At 38.2% G+C, this 17,581-nt stretch overlaps 2 protein-coding genes across 2 annotated transcripts; both read right to left on the reverse strand.

The window, feature by feature from the left end:
• Window positions 1-955: 955 nt before the first annotated feature.
• On the reverse strand, window positions 956-5,439 carry LOC149035049 (uncharacterized). Its single transcript, XM_089191232.1, has 6 exons — window positions 5,211-5,439; window positions 3,712-3,962; window positions 3,026-3,137; window positions 2,759-2,890; window positions 1,993-2,231; window positions 956-1,415 (listed from the first exon to the last, which is right to left on the reverse strand). Exons 1-6 carry the CDS (start codon window positions 5,278-5,280, stop codon window positions 1,053-1,055), a joined length of 1,167 nt encoding a protein of 388 aa, XP_089047358.1. The 5' UTR covers window positions 5,281-5,439; the 3' UTR covers window positions 956-1,052.
• A 6,390-nt stretch (window positions 5,440-11,829) lies between these two features.
• On the reverse strand, window positions 11,830-17,350 carry LOC149035050 (uncharacterized). The gene is made up of 6 exons (XM_089192462.1): window positions 17,281-17,350; window positions 15,264-15,523; window positions 14,541-14,652; window positions 13,966-14,097; window positions 13,218-13,456; window positions 11,830-12,635 (listed from the first exon to the last, which is right to left on the reverse strand). The coding sequence occupies exons 1-6, from the start codon at window positions 17,348-17,350 to the stop codon at window positions 12,273-12,275; spliced, it is 1,176 nt and encodes a 391-aa protein (XP_089048588.1). The 3' UTR covers window positions 11,830-12,272.
• Between the last annotated feature and the right edge of the window lie 231 nt (window positions 17,351-17,581).

Raw genomic sequence — 17,581 nt, forward strand, 5'->3', positions numbered from 1 at the left:
TCGACCATGTTGTCTCCAATGGACAAATATGATGATAGTTTAACAACAAGCTGTATCAATCGTTTAACGGTTGAACATGGATAGCCAGGGGAACCGCAACCACAATGATTTACATGAACAAGAATAATTATAGAATTATTAGAGATAATAAATAAATAATTATTAGAAGTAATTACAAATTAATAGGCTATGCACAGATGTCGCTAATGAATTTCGTCGCTAATAACACGTTAATCTTCGAATGATACACAAGAAAAGAATTAATATACAGAGACGAGCTTCGATAAAAGAATCTAAAAGGCACTGGTGCGAATGTTGTCGAAACCTAACTTTTTTCAAGTAATTTTTTAATGAATTTTTTTCTTTTATAGCAGCTCGCCTGTGTGGATCATTTCTTTACTTCTTCAATGTTTTATTTTGTTGACCGGTCAACTCAACTAAGCTGGTTTTCTGACTGTAGAAGCAGCTTTATTTGCATAACAGCAAAAAATGCTTTCCACTCTGGGTCTTCAGTTTAAGTTTTTGTTTTTAATTTTTTTCCTTATTATTATTATTATTATTATTGTCTTTTTCTCTATTCAAGAGAGCACCTGGCTCATTCCCAGCCATCTTGAGTGACGCTTGCCATGAAGAAGCGGAGGAGCACAAAGCACGATGGGTAACTTTCTATCGTCATCATCATCAATAGCTCGTATACAAATAGAAGTCATTTACCATGGAAATTTACCCAAAGCATCGTTTGCACGAAAATGTACGTAAATCTTTGTCACTTTACTTTTGTTTTCATAAGTATATTCGTTGATTTCAGCCACGAATGAATATTTCGAAAGTAGCAGGTAACAACATTCGGCTATCATCGGTCAACTGACCGACAGACCGACTGACTGACTGACTGACCAACGATCAACTGAAGACTGACTTACTGAAGGTATAACCAACGATCAACTGACTGACATCTTGACTGAGTGAATGGTTGACTGTCTAACTGATTGACCGACTTACTGAAGGTACAGCACCATATTGTGCGCCACAAAAACTCTTTCAGCCATAATTTATCTCAGTCCAACACTCATCAGTCTGCTGCTTCGCGGCCGATGTCCATTGACGTTGAAGGCGACTCCGGCATAACTTGAATCAGTGGATGCTGACCGGAAGTAAGGGGTGAGCTTATCATCACACCAACCATTGCAGTGCTTATAACAGTTTGTATAACCGGATATGAAAAAGCCAGAGTAAAAGCTGTGGTCACAGACAAGAAGCTGGTACTCATGACTTGTGTTAGCTACACCTTCACCTAGCCACAGGCCAGAAATTTGTGTCTGGTAATTTCCCTCTGCGACGAGACTGGAATTAAGTTTATAGGTAAAGAAAGCCTTTTCATTCGTGGTCTCATCCACAAAGAGAATTTCCTGAAACTGCAGGCAAAAAAAAAGAAAAAACAGACAGGAAAAGACTGTCGTGTCGAATAAGATGACTAGGTTAAGAGAGCAAGAACAAATAGATTAAGAATCTTCGGACTGAAACTTGATGAAAAAGCACCATTCTGGTGATAAGAAATAGTTTAGCATTCCAAAAAAAAAACAGTCTCCAATTTTGAAAATGTAGTCATCAAATTTAAGAAACAGTGACCCATGTTCAAATTATGAGTGCCAGACCAAATGAAGCACAGTACAGAGGGTACTGAAATTCTTGCAGTAAATTTGGCATTCCAGCAGGGATCACTGACAGTCCTCATCTATAGTAGGATACAGAGTGGGTTAAAACCTAAATATAGAATAAAAACGATAAAACACCCAGTGAAAATATAAAATATTTCCAGAAAATTATAACATCAGGATAAAGTAAAATCAGGGCAAGAGAGTGTTTATAAGCTATTTATCAGGCTGATTACTCATTATGGCGCCTGAAATATGACAAACACATATGCCAGGATTTGCCAAACATCGTTAATCCTCAAAATTAAACTCTTGCACCTCAACCTCTCTTAATCACCTGAACATTATTGCAGTCAGTTCGGTAACCATCTGCACCATAAGGATAATTCTCGTCATAGCTCACTTCTGATTTAGGGTCAGCAAGATTGTCAGTAGAGTAACACATCGTCCATCCTCCTCCAAATGACGTCATATCACAATACGCCCAGAATTTGCTGTTCCCGATGTTCGGTTGTATTTCGTACATCCCATCTGGAGCACTCGGGACTGTGGTCTTGATCTCCTTGCAATCAGTTCCTTTCAAAGAGAGAGAGAAAAAAAAAAAAAGAAGTTAGATACCAGGCCTCGTTATTAGCGATATAGGGCACGCTTTTTTCCGCCCGTGGGAAGATTTGAAACGAGTCGGGATGAGTTTAGCCGGAGGTCTGATATTATCAGTGTTATTATTGTCCTTAAAATTTGTGTAATCACGAGCAGTTCACCAGCTATTGACAAAGGATTAAAAAATATTGACTACTAATTATATTACTTACTTTATATTACTGCTTTCCATAAATATTGTGCCTTAGTGAACTTTGTTGATTTCTCGTTGGAACAACCCGAGGGATTCCGCGCAACCAGCCTCGCAAGGGAGGCTATTCCACAATACGGCGCCACTACAACTAAAACTATTTTTTAATGAGTTTGTTGGTGGTATTCAAACATTAAGTTTGTTCTCGGAGTTACTCAAGTTGTAGCTTGTATTGAAATCCCGTACAGACCTCCCGCCGGCTCGCGTTGCTTAAGGTATCATACTTTCTCGCGGACGTTTCTCATTAGCTTACCTGTCATAAGTTGGCAGACTCCTACGCCATCGAACACACCGCTGACACAATTGCATACATATGAGCCTGCGGTGTTAACGCACTCCTCGTTCACCGGGCAGTTGAACTGGTTGACTTCACACTCGTCTATGTCTGTAGCAAAAAGTGACTTTCAAATGAATGAATAAATAAATCCTCTAAATCAATTCACGCTATCAGATACAAAACTAAAAACAATCGCCTCTTAATTTATGAGGTGACACCACATTGCTTGGTTGCTTAACATACCCGTTTCACAGCTGTTACCACTAAATCCTGGTTGACACAGACACTGGAAAGTTGTCTTCGTGAGAGAAAGACATGTGGCGTTATCAGGGCAAGGACTTGACGAACAACGACTCTAACCAAGAAATAAATAAATTATCTGTCACGTTATTCTGGCAGAGAAATCATGAACAGACGCCAAAACTTGAAAATGAAGTGGGCAAAAACTTCGGAGAGTCAAATAACGGCGTAATTTCGGGCAAAAGAGTTAACTGAGTGTGCCCGATACAAAGAATTACAGTATGTCGCATTTAATCCCAAAAGGCGAAAAGAAACATTTCTTTAAATACATCAGCAAAGATTTTGAAAACTTATCAATGACAGCTGCTAACTAAAATCTTGCCAAAGAGGATAAATTTGTTCCCTGAATTTGGTGAAACCCTCCGCAATTTCTTTTTTTAAGTCAGCTACACGGCATAATTATTTTAAATAAATTAAAGTTAGATGTTCAGTGAACATTAGTCTCCATTCTCCCTCTCTCCAACATTGCTTTGAAACGAGGCTATTATCGTGCGACATCTTTGGGCGGAAATCATATTCTCTCCTAATGTAAACAACCTCCATTCTTACGACAAAAGCTTTGCCAATTTGGCCTCATTCTGAGGGAGAGGCCTTTTTGAAACTCAGAAGTGGCCCATTACATTGTGTACCTCAGTTGGTCTGTATATATACCCTGCCATAGGAACTAAATCAGCAGGGTCTCGGATGTGATCCGATTTGCTGAGCTCACATTGATGTCCATGAGCCTGTTTGGGTCCTATGTTATAGGAGAGACACATGAGGTCGCGGTAACAAGCTATCTCACAATGGTCATCTGTCTCCACTGGTATCGTTTTGATCATGTGACCAATAAGGGCTTTATCAGCAATGCCTTGTAAGAAATGTACTTGTCTGCAGACATCTGTAAATAAAACAAGAAGTGTCATGAGATTTTTTTCAAATATGGTTTGCAGAGGTTTTCAATAAAATTTCCATAGGCGTCTGCCGATGGTGTAATAGGATGCATGCCCGGAGAGGGGCCGTAAGACGAAAATCAACAACTGATGCCTGCTTGCAGGCTTCCCCACAATCTTTGCGAAAACTTTTCAAAATCATTTGTTTAAAGCCGAACAACACTTTATGAGGATGAATTACTTAAAAAGTCAAATGCATAAAAAGTGGGAAGATGCAAGCACATTTCTTATACATATTTACGCTTTCCTTGCAACTTTTCTACCATAACGCAACAAATTGATCTTTTAATTACTTTTTCATTTACAACGCTTCCTTGTGATGAGTGCCGGCAGCAACATTCAAAAACCACCATCCACTTTCTTCCTATCGTGTTGTAACGATCCGAAATAATTTCTCATTTTGAGTTGAATATCCTTACCGCACATTAAAGGAAACATTTGAGTTTGTGTGTTTTTTACCTCAAATTATCGTACTTCATCCTACACCTGACCAAGAGATGCTTCTAGAGACCCCTAATGAGCATGAATCATAAATCACTTTTGCCGATATATGTATTTCACGCAAACATTTGTTTTTCAAACTCAACTTAATTGGCTTTTCTTTCGGTTTGCCTTTGTCAAAAATAATTCGAGCTGTACAACTATTCCGGTCTCTTAGTCGTAAACACAACTAAGAATTCAACAACATTTTGTATTACCATGAATTAGTAATGATTAGTTATGTATCAGTCCTCGATATGTAAAGTATCGTTATCTTCAAACATTGTACCAAGTCCCTTCTTAGTGTTGCGATATTAGTGGAGTAAAACAGCAGAAAATCTTTCCTATCAGCTGAAGTATTTACAAGTGATAAAATGTTGTCGATAGTCTTCCGAAATATTTTTACGCTTGTTGAATTTTTAGTGCTTGAATTTTCGCGCAAATTTTCGTAAGTAGGAGATCTGAAACACCTGGTGTGTTTGACTAAACTCTCATCGTGAGAACAACTTTCCGTCTCTACCATCACCCAAGACTGCTTATCGCTACCTTCGAGATGGATGACTAAACCGTAAGCAGAACTGCGAACGAGAAAATGATGCTTTGAGTGCAAAGAACTTTCTTAGGTTTCAACCTTGGAGACAAGGTAAAGTATGAACGTTTCCTTTTTTCCTTTTTCGTATTATGCTCTCTAACTTAATTAATTTTAAAAAACTTACCGCTACCTCCGACAACCACGAAATGAACTGCGAACATAAGGTAATGTGATGAAGCTATGGCGAGGAACATGTTTTAGAGATGATACTTTGCTGTCAAGTTTCTAAATTAGATTTAAGGAAGAGTTGGGAAAGCCTGACAGCCAAACGATCCAATGACAGGCCAGCTTAAAACTCCAAAGTGAGGCAGCCTTGTGTCTTGTTATGTCGTTACTATGGAAATCATCGCCAACACTTTTTTTTTTAAGACAAATAATTTAACTCAAAAAACGCTAAAGAGGTTCTACGAAAGTCTTAACCAGCTTTGCCAGAAATCTTCGAAAAAGGCTATCTGCAAACGTGACTCAAATCTATATTAACCAAATAATATTTATTTTGATTTGATTTAAAACGGCTTTCTCCTAATATCACCCACCACATTAAATATTGAATATTTATGTCCTTATGCAATAATCACGATCCTTTTTGTATTGTCGTGACATTTGCAGCGAACATTTGCTTGTGATGTTTGCACGAGGCTCTGGAATGGTGGTTTTGCGTAGTCCTCGCTTGGCCGCGCGAATTCTAACTACCACTTAGAATGGTCAAAGTCAATAAAATATCAGCATACGAACTAAAATGAGCTGGTTTCTGAGCTTCATCTTGCACCATATTTCTTTAGGATTAAAAGATATCGAAAACATTAGAATAATAAACATGAATTTTAAAATATTACTGCGCGCGCGAAAGTTAACGGGACTTTAGAGAAACGGCCCCCCTGGCGTGACTTACTGGCGTAAATAAGCCAGAATTTAGTCATGATATCTCAAAATACACCTGTCAGCGCTCAAGTCAGATTTCTTGGCCCACATAGCGCTTCAGCTTCCTACCTTGATAATCATGATGTTCGACCTCTTCGTTTCTCTTCTTATCCTAAAGATCTCGCTCACATTATATCTTCACACAGTTCAAGGAATCGGTAAGTTAAAGAATTCCATTGTTGATACCTAAAAAGCTTTAAGGTTTTCCTAACTACACGAAGTAAGGTCTTTTTTATTTATCCATAAGGATCATTCTTCATATAAAGGGAGAATTTGACTTAGTAAAAGCAAACTGTGCTCTGTCTTCTGGTCGAATTAAAAATTAGAGTGTGCTAGTTTCTGCGCTTTACCCTCGAGGATTTCGTCTTGTACAGATGTTTCTTCTTTAGCAATTTTTTTTTCTTCATTGGAAAATAAATTTACTTAAAATTATTGCAATAATTTGTTTCGTTCAGTTTTGATTAACTTTCATTTTTACTTTTGCCATGAAATCTCATTTTGGTTTGCTTTTTTCTTTGATTTGTGGGAGTTATAAAATGTCCCTAGCTGAACTTCATTTAAAACTGTTTAATTAAAGAAAACCTTAAAAAAAACAACAATGTAATTATGATATTGAAGTTTGAAAGGCTCACAGTGAGACAAGTGAAAGCAGTTTCCGACTAATGTGAATTTCTTCGTTTAATTGCTTTTTTTCAATTAATTATTTATGAAATGATGTCGCCAGTTCTATAGAAATGGGAAAAGTAACTATATACATGTAGCTCAAGGAGAAATATTTTAGTTCAAATTAGAAAAAACAATGGAGATATTCTTCAGTGTTTACTAAAAAGCTTCCGACCCTAAACCGCAGACCGGAAGCAGAGGCAAGACCATGGAAATATAGAAAGGTGTCATTTGCTTGAGTGTGAAAAGGGGAAAGCTACCAAATTCCATAAAGAGCCGAACTCGGTCGTACCTGTCCAGATTTCGCTTTAGAGTCCATGTTTTAAACTTGTTGGCGAGTTAGCCCTTTCAGGCTCACGTTTGTCAAGTACTGTGCTCACTTTACTACGTTCAGCGATGTTGAAAGAGGCTTGCGCTCAAACAAACAGAGAAAGAGGGTAAATTGTAATTTCAGATCTGTCGACGAATAGCCAATTAAATTGTCACTATACAAAGTATACTTCCTACACCGTTGAGCATGAAATTTCTCAGATTTAATTTTTTTGTATGTGTGTGTATCATGTGGATAGTCCTCGATCGTCGGTGGCCCTTCTTCTTACGTCGCCAGTCTACTCGTGACGCAACGGTGTCTTTCCTATTCATTTGCAGATGTCTGCAGACAAGCTCGGTACCAACTTCCCCTCATCAATAAATCCCTTATTGGTCACGTGATCGTCAGCGTGCTCGTAAACGACAATGACGAGTGCCAGCTTCGATGTTACATAGAACCTAAGTGCCTCTCTTATAATGTGGGACCTCACATGGCTTATGGACACGAATGTGAGCTCAGTGATTCAGATCACGTGCAACAGCCTCAGGATTTGGTCCTCATGCCAGGTTACACGTACATAGGGACTGGTACAGAGTAGTCGCTGTAGACTCTCTATTTTTAACCTCTTTGATATCTGTCACGTCACCAGGTGTTTCGCCTTTCCGCTGACCCATCCTCTGTGGCTGGGAGAGAACCATTATCAATTTAGGGCGTCTCTTTCACTTCTCATCATTAGTTAGAGACTAATACCCTATTAACACCAAAGCTTGAACATGTTTTAAAGTTGTTTTGTTAAACACGCTTTAATTTTTTTTCCTAGTGGAAACAACTTAACCTAATCTTTTTCTACTTAAAATATAGCACATTGGAAATGCAAGTTAACAAGTACTTGAATCCTATAGAAAAATAAGTTTTCCCAGTTCTCCCTTCATGATTTTCATTCAGTAAAAATCAGTTTAACATGTTTTGCTGGTGTATAGGGTATAGGCTTACCACCAACTAAACTCACTACTTACTCACTCGAAATTATCAGGTAAACAATGTTATTTTTTTTAACGCCAAATTCTCATAATCGTGTGATATAATCGCCCGGGTAAGGAGCTTCACTCGAAATTATCAGGTAAACAATGTTATTTTTTTTAACGCCAAATTCTCATAACCAATTTACAAGGAAATTTGTAGCGGCTAGAGGGGAGAATTAACAATCAGATCAGGGAGCTACTGAGAGGAACAATAGCTCATCACGTGCGTTTTCAAACTTTGTGCATTTCATAGCCCGTGTTCTGCCACACAACAATCTGAAATAATAAGCATTTGCATGGTCTGGAAAAGGGAAACCCAGTGGCAAATCATTTTCTTTGTAGCCAGAATTCAATAATGCTCATATGTTATGCTAAAAATTAGATCTAGAGTCGTTGGAGACGGTGAACACGTTCAACAATTCGGATTTTTTATAAGTTTATAATTATCATAGTTACTATTATTATTATTATTATTATTATTATTATAACAATTACTATTATTATTTATTAGGATTTCCAGCATTGAGAAGAGCCATAACTGTACACGCGAAAAAGTACGATAATTTTTTTACGCGTGTTTGATATCGCCAATCAGCTGCTGACACGTCACTCGCCTTTCGTGTCACTCGGTCAGCTTGATGAACGAATGACAAAGCGTTCACCATTCTCAAGTCAAGGTCGCTTGGTAGCTTTTCTTGTAATACAGGCCTACGGTTTTTACATAAATAAATTTTTATAAATCTTACATCAAAAAACATTTTCTCGTGTTCAACTCGAAGAGAAATTCCAGATGTTCGCACGCCCATACGTTATTTCTATATAACTGACTTTTTTCTCGTCATTTTTGTCATGACTGCTTTACCTCCTAGTGAGTAACTACCCGACAAATATAGCTGAGCAACCATGAATGACCACCAACCCAATCGCCCCCCTGTTTCGTTCTATTCACCCAATAACATTATGCTACTTAGGTACTGGAGTATTTTAAAAATGGTGGTTTTACCTGGATATTATTATAGTCAATTTGGTAACCATTTGTTCGGTAAGGCAGACTCGCGTTATACGTCACTTCCTTCTTAAGATCAAAGGTGTCATAAATTGAATAACACATTGTCCAGCCTCCGCCAAATTACGTCATATCACAATAGACCCAGAGTTTGCTGGTATCTGGTTGGACCTGGTACATTCCATTCGGAGCTTGCGGGAATTGGGTCTTTATGGCTTGGTAGTCCTTTCCTTGATAACAATTGAAAAAAAAATCTCGCAATGTCATCCATAAGTAAGGATTTTTTTACGGCAGAAAAATAAAAGTTAATTGCGAGTTTTATGAGATAAACTCGTCCCCAGGAGCTTTTCGTTTTTCAAAACGCGATCTATGATCTATTTCAATGAATGTTCCAGAAGTTCCTTGGTGGGTCATACATATTACCTACTATTAACCTGATTCTGATAAATTACTGACCCAGCAGCTCAAGGAAATTGGTTGTAGCTAATCCATGGACTGCGTTTATGCTACAGAAATTCTGCATACGGCAAGGATTTGAGGACAGATGGAATAGGAATGATAGGAATGATAGGAATGCCGTTTCCCCTTCACAGATGTTAAGATCCTATCTCGAAACGTACATCACGCGGTATTATGCTTTCGTAATTAATTCCGTTACATCCTGAGCTACAAAGGCACTGAAAGGTTGTTGGTGTCAGTGAAAGGCAAGTAGCTTTGTTAAGACACAAAATTGACGAGCAACCATTTTGAAACAAAGAGAGTTAAGATCTACCTTGAAGGGCATCAGTTTGATGCCAGCTGCAAAATAGGTCTAAACTGATTCAAAATTTCTTGCTTTATTGTTTAAACGGGCTCTTAATAGATTCACCCTAAAGAAGATTCACCATTAGTGTCAATTTTTATACACGATGTGGAATCCACAGACTGACCAAACTCATCTAAAGTGATTTTCTATCAAATTACCTCAGTTCCACTGTATGTGTAGCCTGGCCTGGGAACCAAATCATTAGGGTGCAGCACGCGGTCTGAATTACTGAGCTCACAGGTGTGTTCATAAGTCTGGTAAGGTCCCAGATTGTAGGAGAGACAGTTAGGTTCCTGGAAACATCTAACCTCGCATTGCGCGACAGTTTCTACTTGTACAGTTGTTATCACGTGACCACTAAGAGCTTTGCCAAGGTCGCGAGGTAAGAATTCCAGTATTCGGCAAATGTCTGGAAATGAAATTCGTCAATGAAACCGAATTTGATCTTTTCAAATGATGTATGGATGAATAGTGAAAAAGTTCATGAAGGTCATAAAACCAAAGTGAACGCATCAGCCGATCAGAACGAAAGGACGTGTCACGAGGAGCCAATGGGATTTCAAGGACAACGAGTGTAAGCTGCGCGAGAAAACGTTAGCGGCGCCTTCGTCGCGATTTGTTTTGGTATACTGACAGAAATAAACTAATATTTGGTTTCTGTAAAGATACTAAGCCAATTATTCACCTTAGTGTCGGTAAAAATAGTTGATATTTACCTCCGCGTGGGTGGGCAATTGTTTATAGTGCATTAATGTATCAGGCAACGCTGCGCTTCTTGAAAGTAATGTTAATACATAAACTGGTAAATTATTAAAAAACTCAAAAGGTGGAAAGCAAAAGAAGATAGCAGTTGGCTCTTTTGTTCTGAGCTACCAAGGAGTGAGTATAACCAAGCGTTTTGACGAGAACATCAGCTTGTTAATCATCCTTTAAACGAGCAGTATGTTAAGTTAACGCCTCGTTTGAATTTCTAGGAAACGTTGGAATGGCAGCTTTTGCTTGAGATTTTCATATAGACTTTAAACAATAGTTAAGAAAAAAAACTCTTTGAAACTCCTTCGGCAAGCTCAAAAATTACTTAACGACACCAGCAATCACTTTTTAAGCTTCAAAATTTTCAGAAACTTATCACCTCTGTGAACACTTAATATATATAGCGTAAACGAGAAGCTTACTATTACTATTGAAACAAACAAATCAACCATGTTGTCTTCACTGGACAAATATAATGATAGTTTAACAACAAACTGTATCATTGATCGTTAAACGGTTGACCCTGAATAGCCGGGGGAACCACAACAACAATGATTTACATTAACAAAAATAATTATAGAAGTAATTACAAATTAATTGGCCATGCACAGATGTCGCTAATGAATTTGGTCGCCAATAACACGTTGATCTTCGAATGATACACAAGAAACGAAAAAATATATAGAGGCGAGCTTCATTAAAAGAACAAACCACAAAAGAGGCATGAAAAACTTTACGCTCCCAAAATGAAGCTATACAGGTAAATTGGTATTACTAACATCTAAAAGGCACGGGTGCGGTGCGAATCCTGTCGAAACCCAATTTTTTCAAGTAATCTTTTAATTGATTTTTTCGTTTATAGCAGCTCGCTTACGTGGATCATTTCTTTACTTCTTCAATATTTTATTTTGTTAGCCGGTCAACTCATGATCAACTAAGCTGTTTTTCTGACTATAAAAGCAGCTTCATTTACACAACAGTAGAAACTGCTTTTCACCCAGAGTCTTCATTTTTTTCCTTATTATTATTATTATTATTATTATTATATTTTTCTCTATTCAAGAGCGTACCTGGTCAGTTCCCAGCCATCTTGAGTGACGCTTACCATGAAGAAGCGGAGGAGCACAAAGCACGATGGGTACCTTTCCATCGTCATCATCATCATCATCAATAGCTCGTATATAAATGGAAGTCATTTACCAAAGAAATTTATCCAGAGCATCGTTTGAACGAACATGTACAAAGATCTTTATCACTTTCTTGTTGTTTTCCTGGGGATATTCTTTGATTTCAGTATTATGGGAAAATTTTTCGATTAAAACTCAACAGTCCACACTCTGAAAGCAAGGCTTGGATGCCTGGGGGCGAAATCCGACGAAAACCTGCACGTATTATGATATCCTTTTTTTTTAGAGAGATCATGAGAAGATGGCTATAAATGGCCAGAAAATGTATATTTTAACACTGATACTTTCTAAATCTTATCATCATTTTACGTTTGAAAGCTGCCACAAACGAATATTTCGAAAGTAGCAGATAAAAAAATTCGGCTATCATCGGTCAACTGACCGACTGACTGACTGACTCGCCAACGATCAACTGACTGACCTTTTGACTGAGTGAATGGTTGACTGTCTCTCTGATTGACTGACTTACTGAAGGTACAACACTATATTGCGTGCCACAAAAACTCTTTCAGCCATCATTTATCTCAGTCCAACACTCATCAGTCTGCTGCTTCGCGTCCGATGTCCATTGACGTTAAAGGCGACTCCGGCATAACTTGAATCAGTTGACGCTGACCGGAAGTAAGGGGTGAGCCAATCCTCACACCAACTATTGCACCTCTTATAACAGTTTGTATAACCGGATATGAAAAAGCCAGAGTAGAAGCTGTGGTCACAGATAAGAAGCTGGTATTCATGATTTGTGGCAGCTACACCTCTACCTAGCCACAAGCCGGAGATTTGTGTCTGGTAATTTCCCTCTGCGACGAGACTGGAATTAAGTTTATAGGTAAAGAAAGCCTTTTCATTCGTGGTCTCATCCACAAAGAGAATTTCCCGAAACTGCAAAAAAAAAAAAAAAAAAAAAAAAATTAAAAAATAGACTGTCGTGTTGAATAAGATGATCAGGTTAAGAGATCAAGAACAAGTTGGTTAAGAGTCTTCAGACTAAAACTTGATGAAAAAAGCACCATTCTGGGGAAAAGAAATAGTTTAGCCTTCCAGAAAAGAACAGGTTCTTATTTTGAAAATGTGGTCATCAAATACAGTGACTCATGTTCAAATTACGAGTGCTAGACCAAATGAAGCACAGTACAGAAGGTACTGAAATTCTTGTAGTAAATTTAGCATTCCAGCGGGAATCACTGTCAGTCCTCATCTACATTATGGTACAGAGTTGGTTAAAAACCTAAATATACAATAAAAAAATAAAACTCCCAGTGAAAATATAAAATATTTCCGGAATTAAAAAAACGATAAAGAACCTCCTAGGAATAACATGAGGGCAAGAGAGTGTTTATAAGCTATTTATCAGGCTGATTACTCATTATAGCGCTTGAAATATGACAAACACATATGCCAGAATTTGCCAAACATTTTTAATCCTCAAAATTAAACTCTTGCACCTTAACCTCTTTCAATCACCTGAACATTATTGCAGTTAGTTCGGTAACCATTTGTACCATAAGGATAATTCTCGTCATAGGTCACTTCTGTTTTAGGGTCAGCAAGATCGTCAGTAGAGTAACACATCGTCCATCCTCCTCCAAATGATGTCATATCACAATACGCCCAGAATTTGTTGTGCCCGATGTTCGGTTGTATTTCGTACATCCCATCTGGAGCACTCGGGAATGTTGTCTTGATCTCTTTGCAATTAATTCCTTTCAAAGAGACAAAAAAAAAGGTTAGATACCAGGCCTCTTTGTTAGCGATATAGGACACGCCTCTTCCGCCCGTAGGAAGATTTGAAACGAATCGGTAAGAGGTTTGCCGGAGGTCTAATTATCAGTGTTATTATTTTCATTGAAATTTATATAATCACGGGAAATTCACGAGCTATTTACAAAGGATTAAAGACTTTTAACTATTAATTATATTAATTACGCTATATCACTGAGCCTCAGAGAGCTTTATTGATTTCTTGTTTGAACGACCCGAGGGATTCCGCGCACCAAGCCTCGCCGGGAAGGCTATTCCACAACGTGGGGCCACTATAACTAAAAATATTTTAAAATGAATTTGTTGGTGGTATTCGAACATTAAGTTTGTTCTCGAAGTCCCTCAGGTTGTAGCTTGTACTGCGTTAAAAATGAAGTCGCGTACACACCTCCCGCCGGCTCGCGTTGCTTAGGGCATCATACTCTCTCGCCGACGTTTCCCATTAGCTTACCTGTCATAAGCTGGCAGACTCCTACGCCATCAAACACACCGCTGACACAATTGCATACATATGAGCCCGTGGTGTTAACGCAGTCCTCGTTCACCGGGTAGTTGAACTGGTTGGTTTCACACTCGTCTATGTCTGCAGCAAAGAGCGACTTTCAAATGAGTGACGGGGAAAATCAGCTCAGGGAGGTCAGTTAGGTCAAGCATCGAAAGTGATCCTGAGTTGCTTTATATTTGCTTCACCCCGTTCTGTGATTGGTCATTAATACTGGCTCTATGCTCTCAATATATTCATGCAATCAGATGCAAAACTAAAAACAATCGCGTCTTAATCCTTTAACTCCCAAGATCCGATTGTTAATTCTCCCCTCCAGCTGCTACACATTTCCTTGTAAATTAGTTACTTGAGCTTGGTGCTAGATCAAAATAGCAGCTTCTATCTGATAAGTTCGAATATTCTCATTACCTGTTTGCTGAATAACGTATGGTTATTATAGGGAAGTTTCATGTTAATCACTTCTAGGAGATAAAGGGTTAATTCATGAGGTGACACTAAATTGCTTGGTTTGCTTAACATACCCGTTTCACAGCTGTTCCCGGTAAATCCTGGTGGACACAGGCACTGGAAAGTTGTCTCCATGAGGGAAACACATGTGGCGTTATCAGGGCAAGGACTTGACGAACAACGACTCTAACCAAGAAATAAAGTAAATATTGGTCACGTTATTCTGGCAGAGAAATCATGATCAGTCGCCAGAACTTGAAAATGAAGTGGGCAAAACTTTGGAGATTCAAACAACGGCGTAATTCCTGGAAAAAATTAGAGTTCACTGAGTGTGCCTGATACAAAGGAATTACAGTATGTCGCATTTAGTGGCAAAAGACCAAAAGATGCATTGTTTGTTAAATACATCAGAAAAGATTTCGAAAACCTGTCGATGACACCTGCTAACTGACTAGAATCTTGCCAAAGGGAATAAATTTGTTCCCTTAATTTAGTAAAACCTTATGCAATTTCTTTTTTTAAGTCAGCTATACGACATATTTATTTTAGATAAATTAAAATCGATGAGGCTTCATTTTCACAATTAAACTTGTAAAGTTAGATTTTCAATCAACATTAGTCTCCATTCTCCCCCTCTCCGACATTGTTTTGAAACGAGGCCATTATCTTTTGAAACCATTAAGCGGAAATCATATTATATCCTAATGTAAATAACCTTCATTCGCACGACAAAAGCTTTGCTAATTTAGCCTCATTCTGAGTGTAAGGTGTTTTGGAACTCAGAAATGGCCCATTACATTGTATACCTCAGTTGGTCTGTATATGTACCCTGCTATAGGAACTAAATCAGCAGGGTCTCGGATGTGATCGGATTTGCTGAGCTCACATTGATGTCTACCAGCCTGTTTGGGTCCTATGTTATAGGAGAGACACATGAAGTCGCGGTAACAAGCAATCTCACATTGGTCATTTGTCTCCACTGGTATCGTTTTGATCACGTGACCAATAAGGGCTTTACCAGCAATGCCTTGTAAGAAATGCACTTGTCGGCAGACATCTTGAAATAAAACAAGAAGTAACGTGAGATTTTTTTTCAGATATGATTTGTGGGGGTTTTCAATAATATTTCACACAGGCTCCTGCCGATGGTATGCCCGGAGAGGGCCGTAAGGCGAAACTCAAACATGAATGCCTGGTTGTAGGTTAAACAGACTGCGGTAAGGGTTCGTAATGGCGGCAGTAGAACATCGGTGGCGGCTTTTTATAAACCATTGCGTCTGAAATTATTAGTTTATCAGGTAAGAGTAAATGGTTATATCAATATGAGCGAGGAAACGTTGTCGTCTACCACCGTATATTAAACTCAAGTCACTGAGCTAAGCTTAATTTTTCCCACCATCTAGTGGGACAACATTTCAAAATCATTTGTTCAAAGTTGAACAACTCTTTATCAAGAATGGATTACTTATAAAATCAAATGCATGAAAGGGAGAAGATGCAAGCGCGTTTTTCTAAAAACAATAACTTTGGGGGAACTCTCAGGACTGAACGAAACACATTTACGTTAGCGCTTATCTTTTCCACCATAATGCAACAAAGTCATCTTTGAAATACATTTTTTTCCATTCACAGCGTTCCCTTTTGATGAGTGTCATCTGCAACATTCAAAAACCACCGTCCATTTCCTTCCTTCCGTGTTGTATCGATCCGAAACAATTCCTCATTTTGAGTTAAATATCCTCACTGTACATCGAGGAAACATCTACATATGCATGTTTTTAACCGCAAAGTATCATATTTAATTCCATAACCTGCGACCAAGAGGTGTTTCGAGAGACACCTTATTTGCATGAAATCACTTTTAGCAGCAGAACCAAGCGGTAAGGGGTAATGGTAAAGTTTGTCGAATATTTCCGATGGAAATTAATTGTCTCAGTTGCTGCTAAAGTTGTACAAGTTTTGACAATCATGATATCTATATCCGTTTCAGATCTCGAAATTAAAAGTGTTCATTCTATAACTATTTCCACCTTCAATTTACCACTTACCCCTCCGAAGTCTTGCGAGATCTGAGTGTAGTTAGGAATCGAAAAAGTTGCAAATTGCCATTGGCTTTTATTATGCATTATTGTATTAGGAAGCAAACACAGCGAGTATAGATTTCGTTTATTATTGTTAGTACTAAGTGTTAGCAATAACATTTTAACATGGAAAGTAATTACGAGAAAATTAATAGCTCAGGCTCATAATACAAGCTGTACCTATTCCGGTGTCTTGGTCGTAAACACAACTAATAATTCGACAGCATTTACCATGAATTAGTAATGAAAAGTAAATTATCAGTCCTCGATATATAAAGTATCTTTATCTTCAAACATGTTTCCAAGTCCCTGCTAAATGTTGCAAGATTAGTGGAATAAAACAACGGAAAATCCCTCTATCAGCTGAAGTACTTACAAGTGATAAAATGTTGTCGATAGTCTTCCGAAATACTTTTACGCATGCTTTATTTTCAGCGCTTAAATCTTCGTGCAAATTATAGTTAGCAGGAGATCGATCTGAAACACCTGATGTGTCTGACTAAACGCTCATCGAGAGAAAAACTTTCCGTCTCTACCATCACTCAAGACTGCTTATCGCTACCCTCGAGATGGATAACTAAAACGTAAGCAGAACTGCGAACGAGAAAATGATACTTTGAGGGAAAAGAACTTTCTTAGGTTTCAACCTTGGAGACAAGGTAAAGTATGAATGTTTTTTTTTCCTTTTCATATTATGCTCTCTAACTTTAATTGATTAATTTGAGAGACTTACCGACACCTCCGACAACCACGAAATGAACTGCGAAAATAATGTGATGTAATAAAGCGAAGGCGAGAGACATGTTGTTGAGATGGTACTTTGCTGTCAAGTTTCCAGTTTAGATTTAAAGAAGAGTTGGGAAAACCCCATAGCTTAACGATCCAATGCGAGGCCAGCTTAATACTCCAAAGCGAGGCAACCATATGTCTTGTTAAGACGTTACTATGGAAACCGTCGCTACTGCTAAATACTACAGGTTTACGCCAAACCTGAATGCGCGTTTAATAACTCCCAGATAGACAAATGTAAAGAT

Source organism: Pocillopora damicornis, chromosome 13 (assembly GCF_964200805.1).
Source record: "Pocillopora damicornis chromosome 13, jaPocDami1.2, whole genome shotgun sequence".
Classification (NCBI taxonomy): Eukaryota; Metazoa; Cnidaria; class Anthozoa; order Scleractinia; family Pocilloporidae; genus Pocillopora; species Pocillopora damicornis.

Coding starts and splice junctions, on each gene's coding strand:
- LOC149035050 (XM_089192462.1), bottom strand. CDS start 17,350: ATGTCTCTCGCCTTCGCTTTATTACATCACATTATTTTCGCAGTTCAT. Junction 15,524..17,280: donor CGTGGTTGTCGGAGGTGTCG/GTAAGTCTCTCA, acceptor TTTTATTTCAAG/ATGTCTGCCGACAAGTGCAT. Junction 13,457..13,965: donor AGTCTGCCAGCTTATGACAG/GTAAGCTAATGG, acceptor TCTCTTTGAAAG/GAATTAATTGCAAAGAGATC.
- LOC149035049 (XM_089191232.1), bottom strand. CDS start 5,280: ATGTTCCTCGCCATAGCTTCATCACATTACCTTATGTTCGCAGTTCAT. Junction 3,963..5,210: donor CGTGGTTGTCGGAGGTAGCG/GTAAGTTTTTTA, acceptor TTTTATTTACAG/ATGTCTGCAGACAAGTACAT. Junction 3,138..3,711: donor ATATATACAGACCAACTGAG/GTACACAATGTA, acceptor TTTCTTGGTTAG/AGTCGTTGTTCGTCAAGTCC.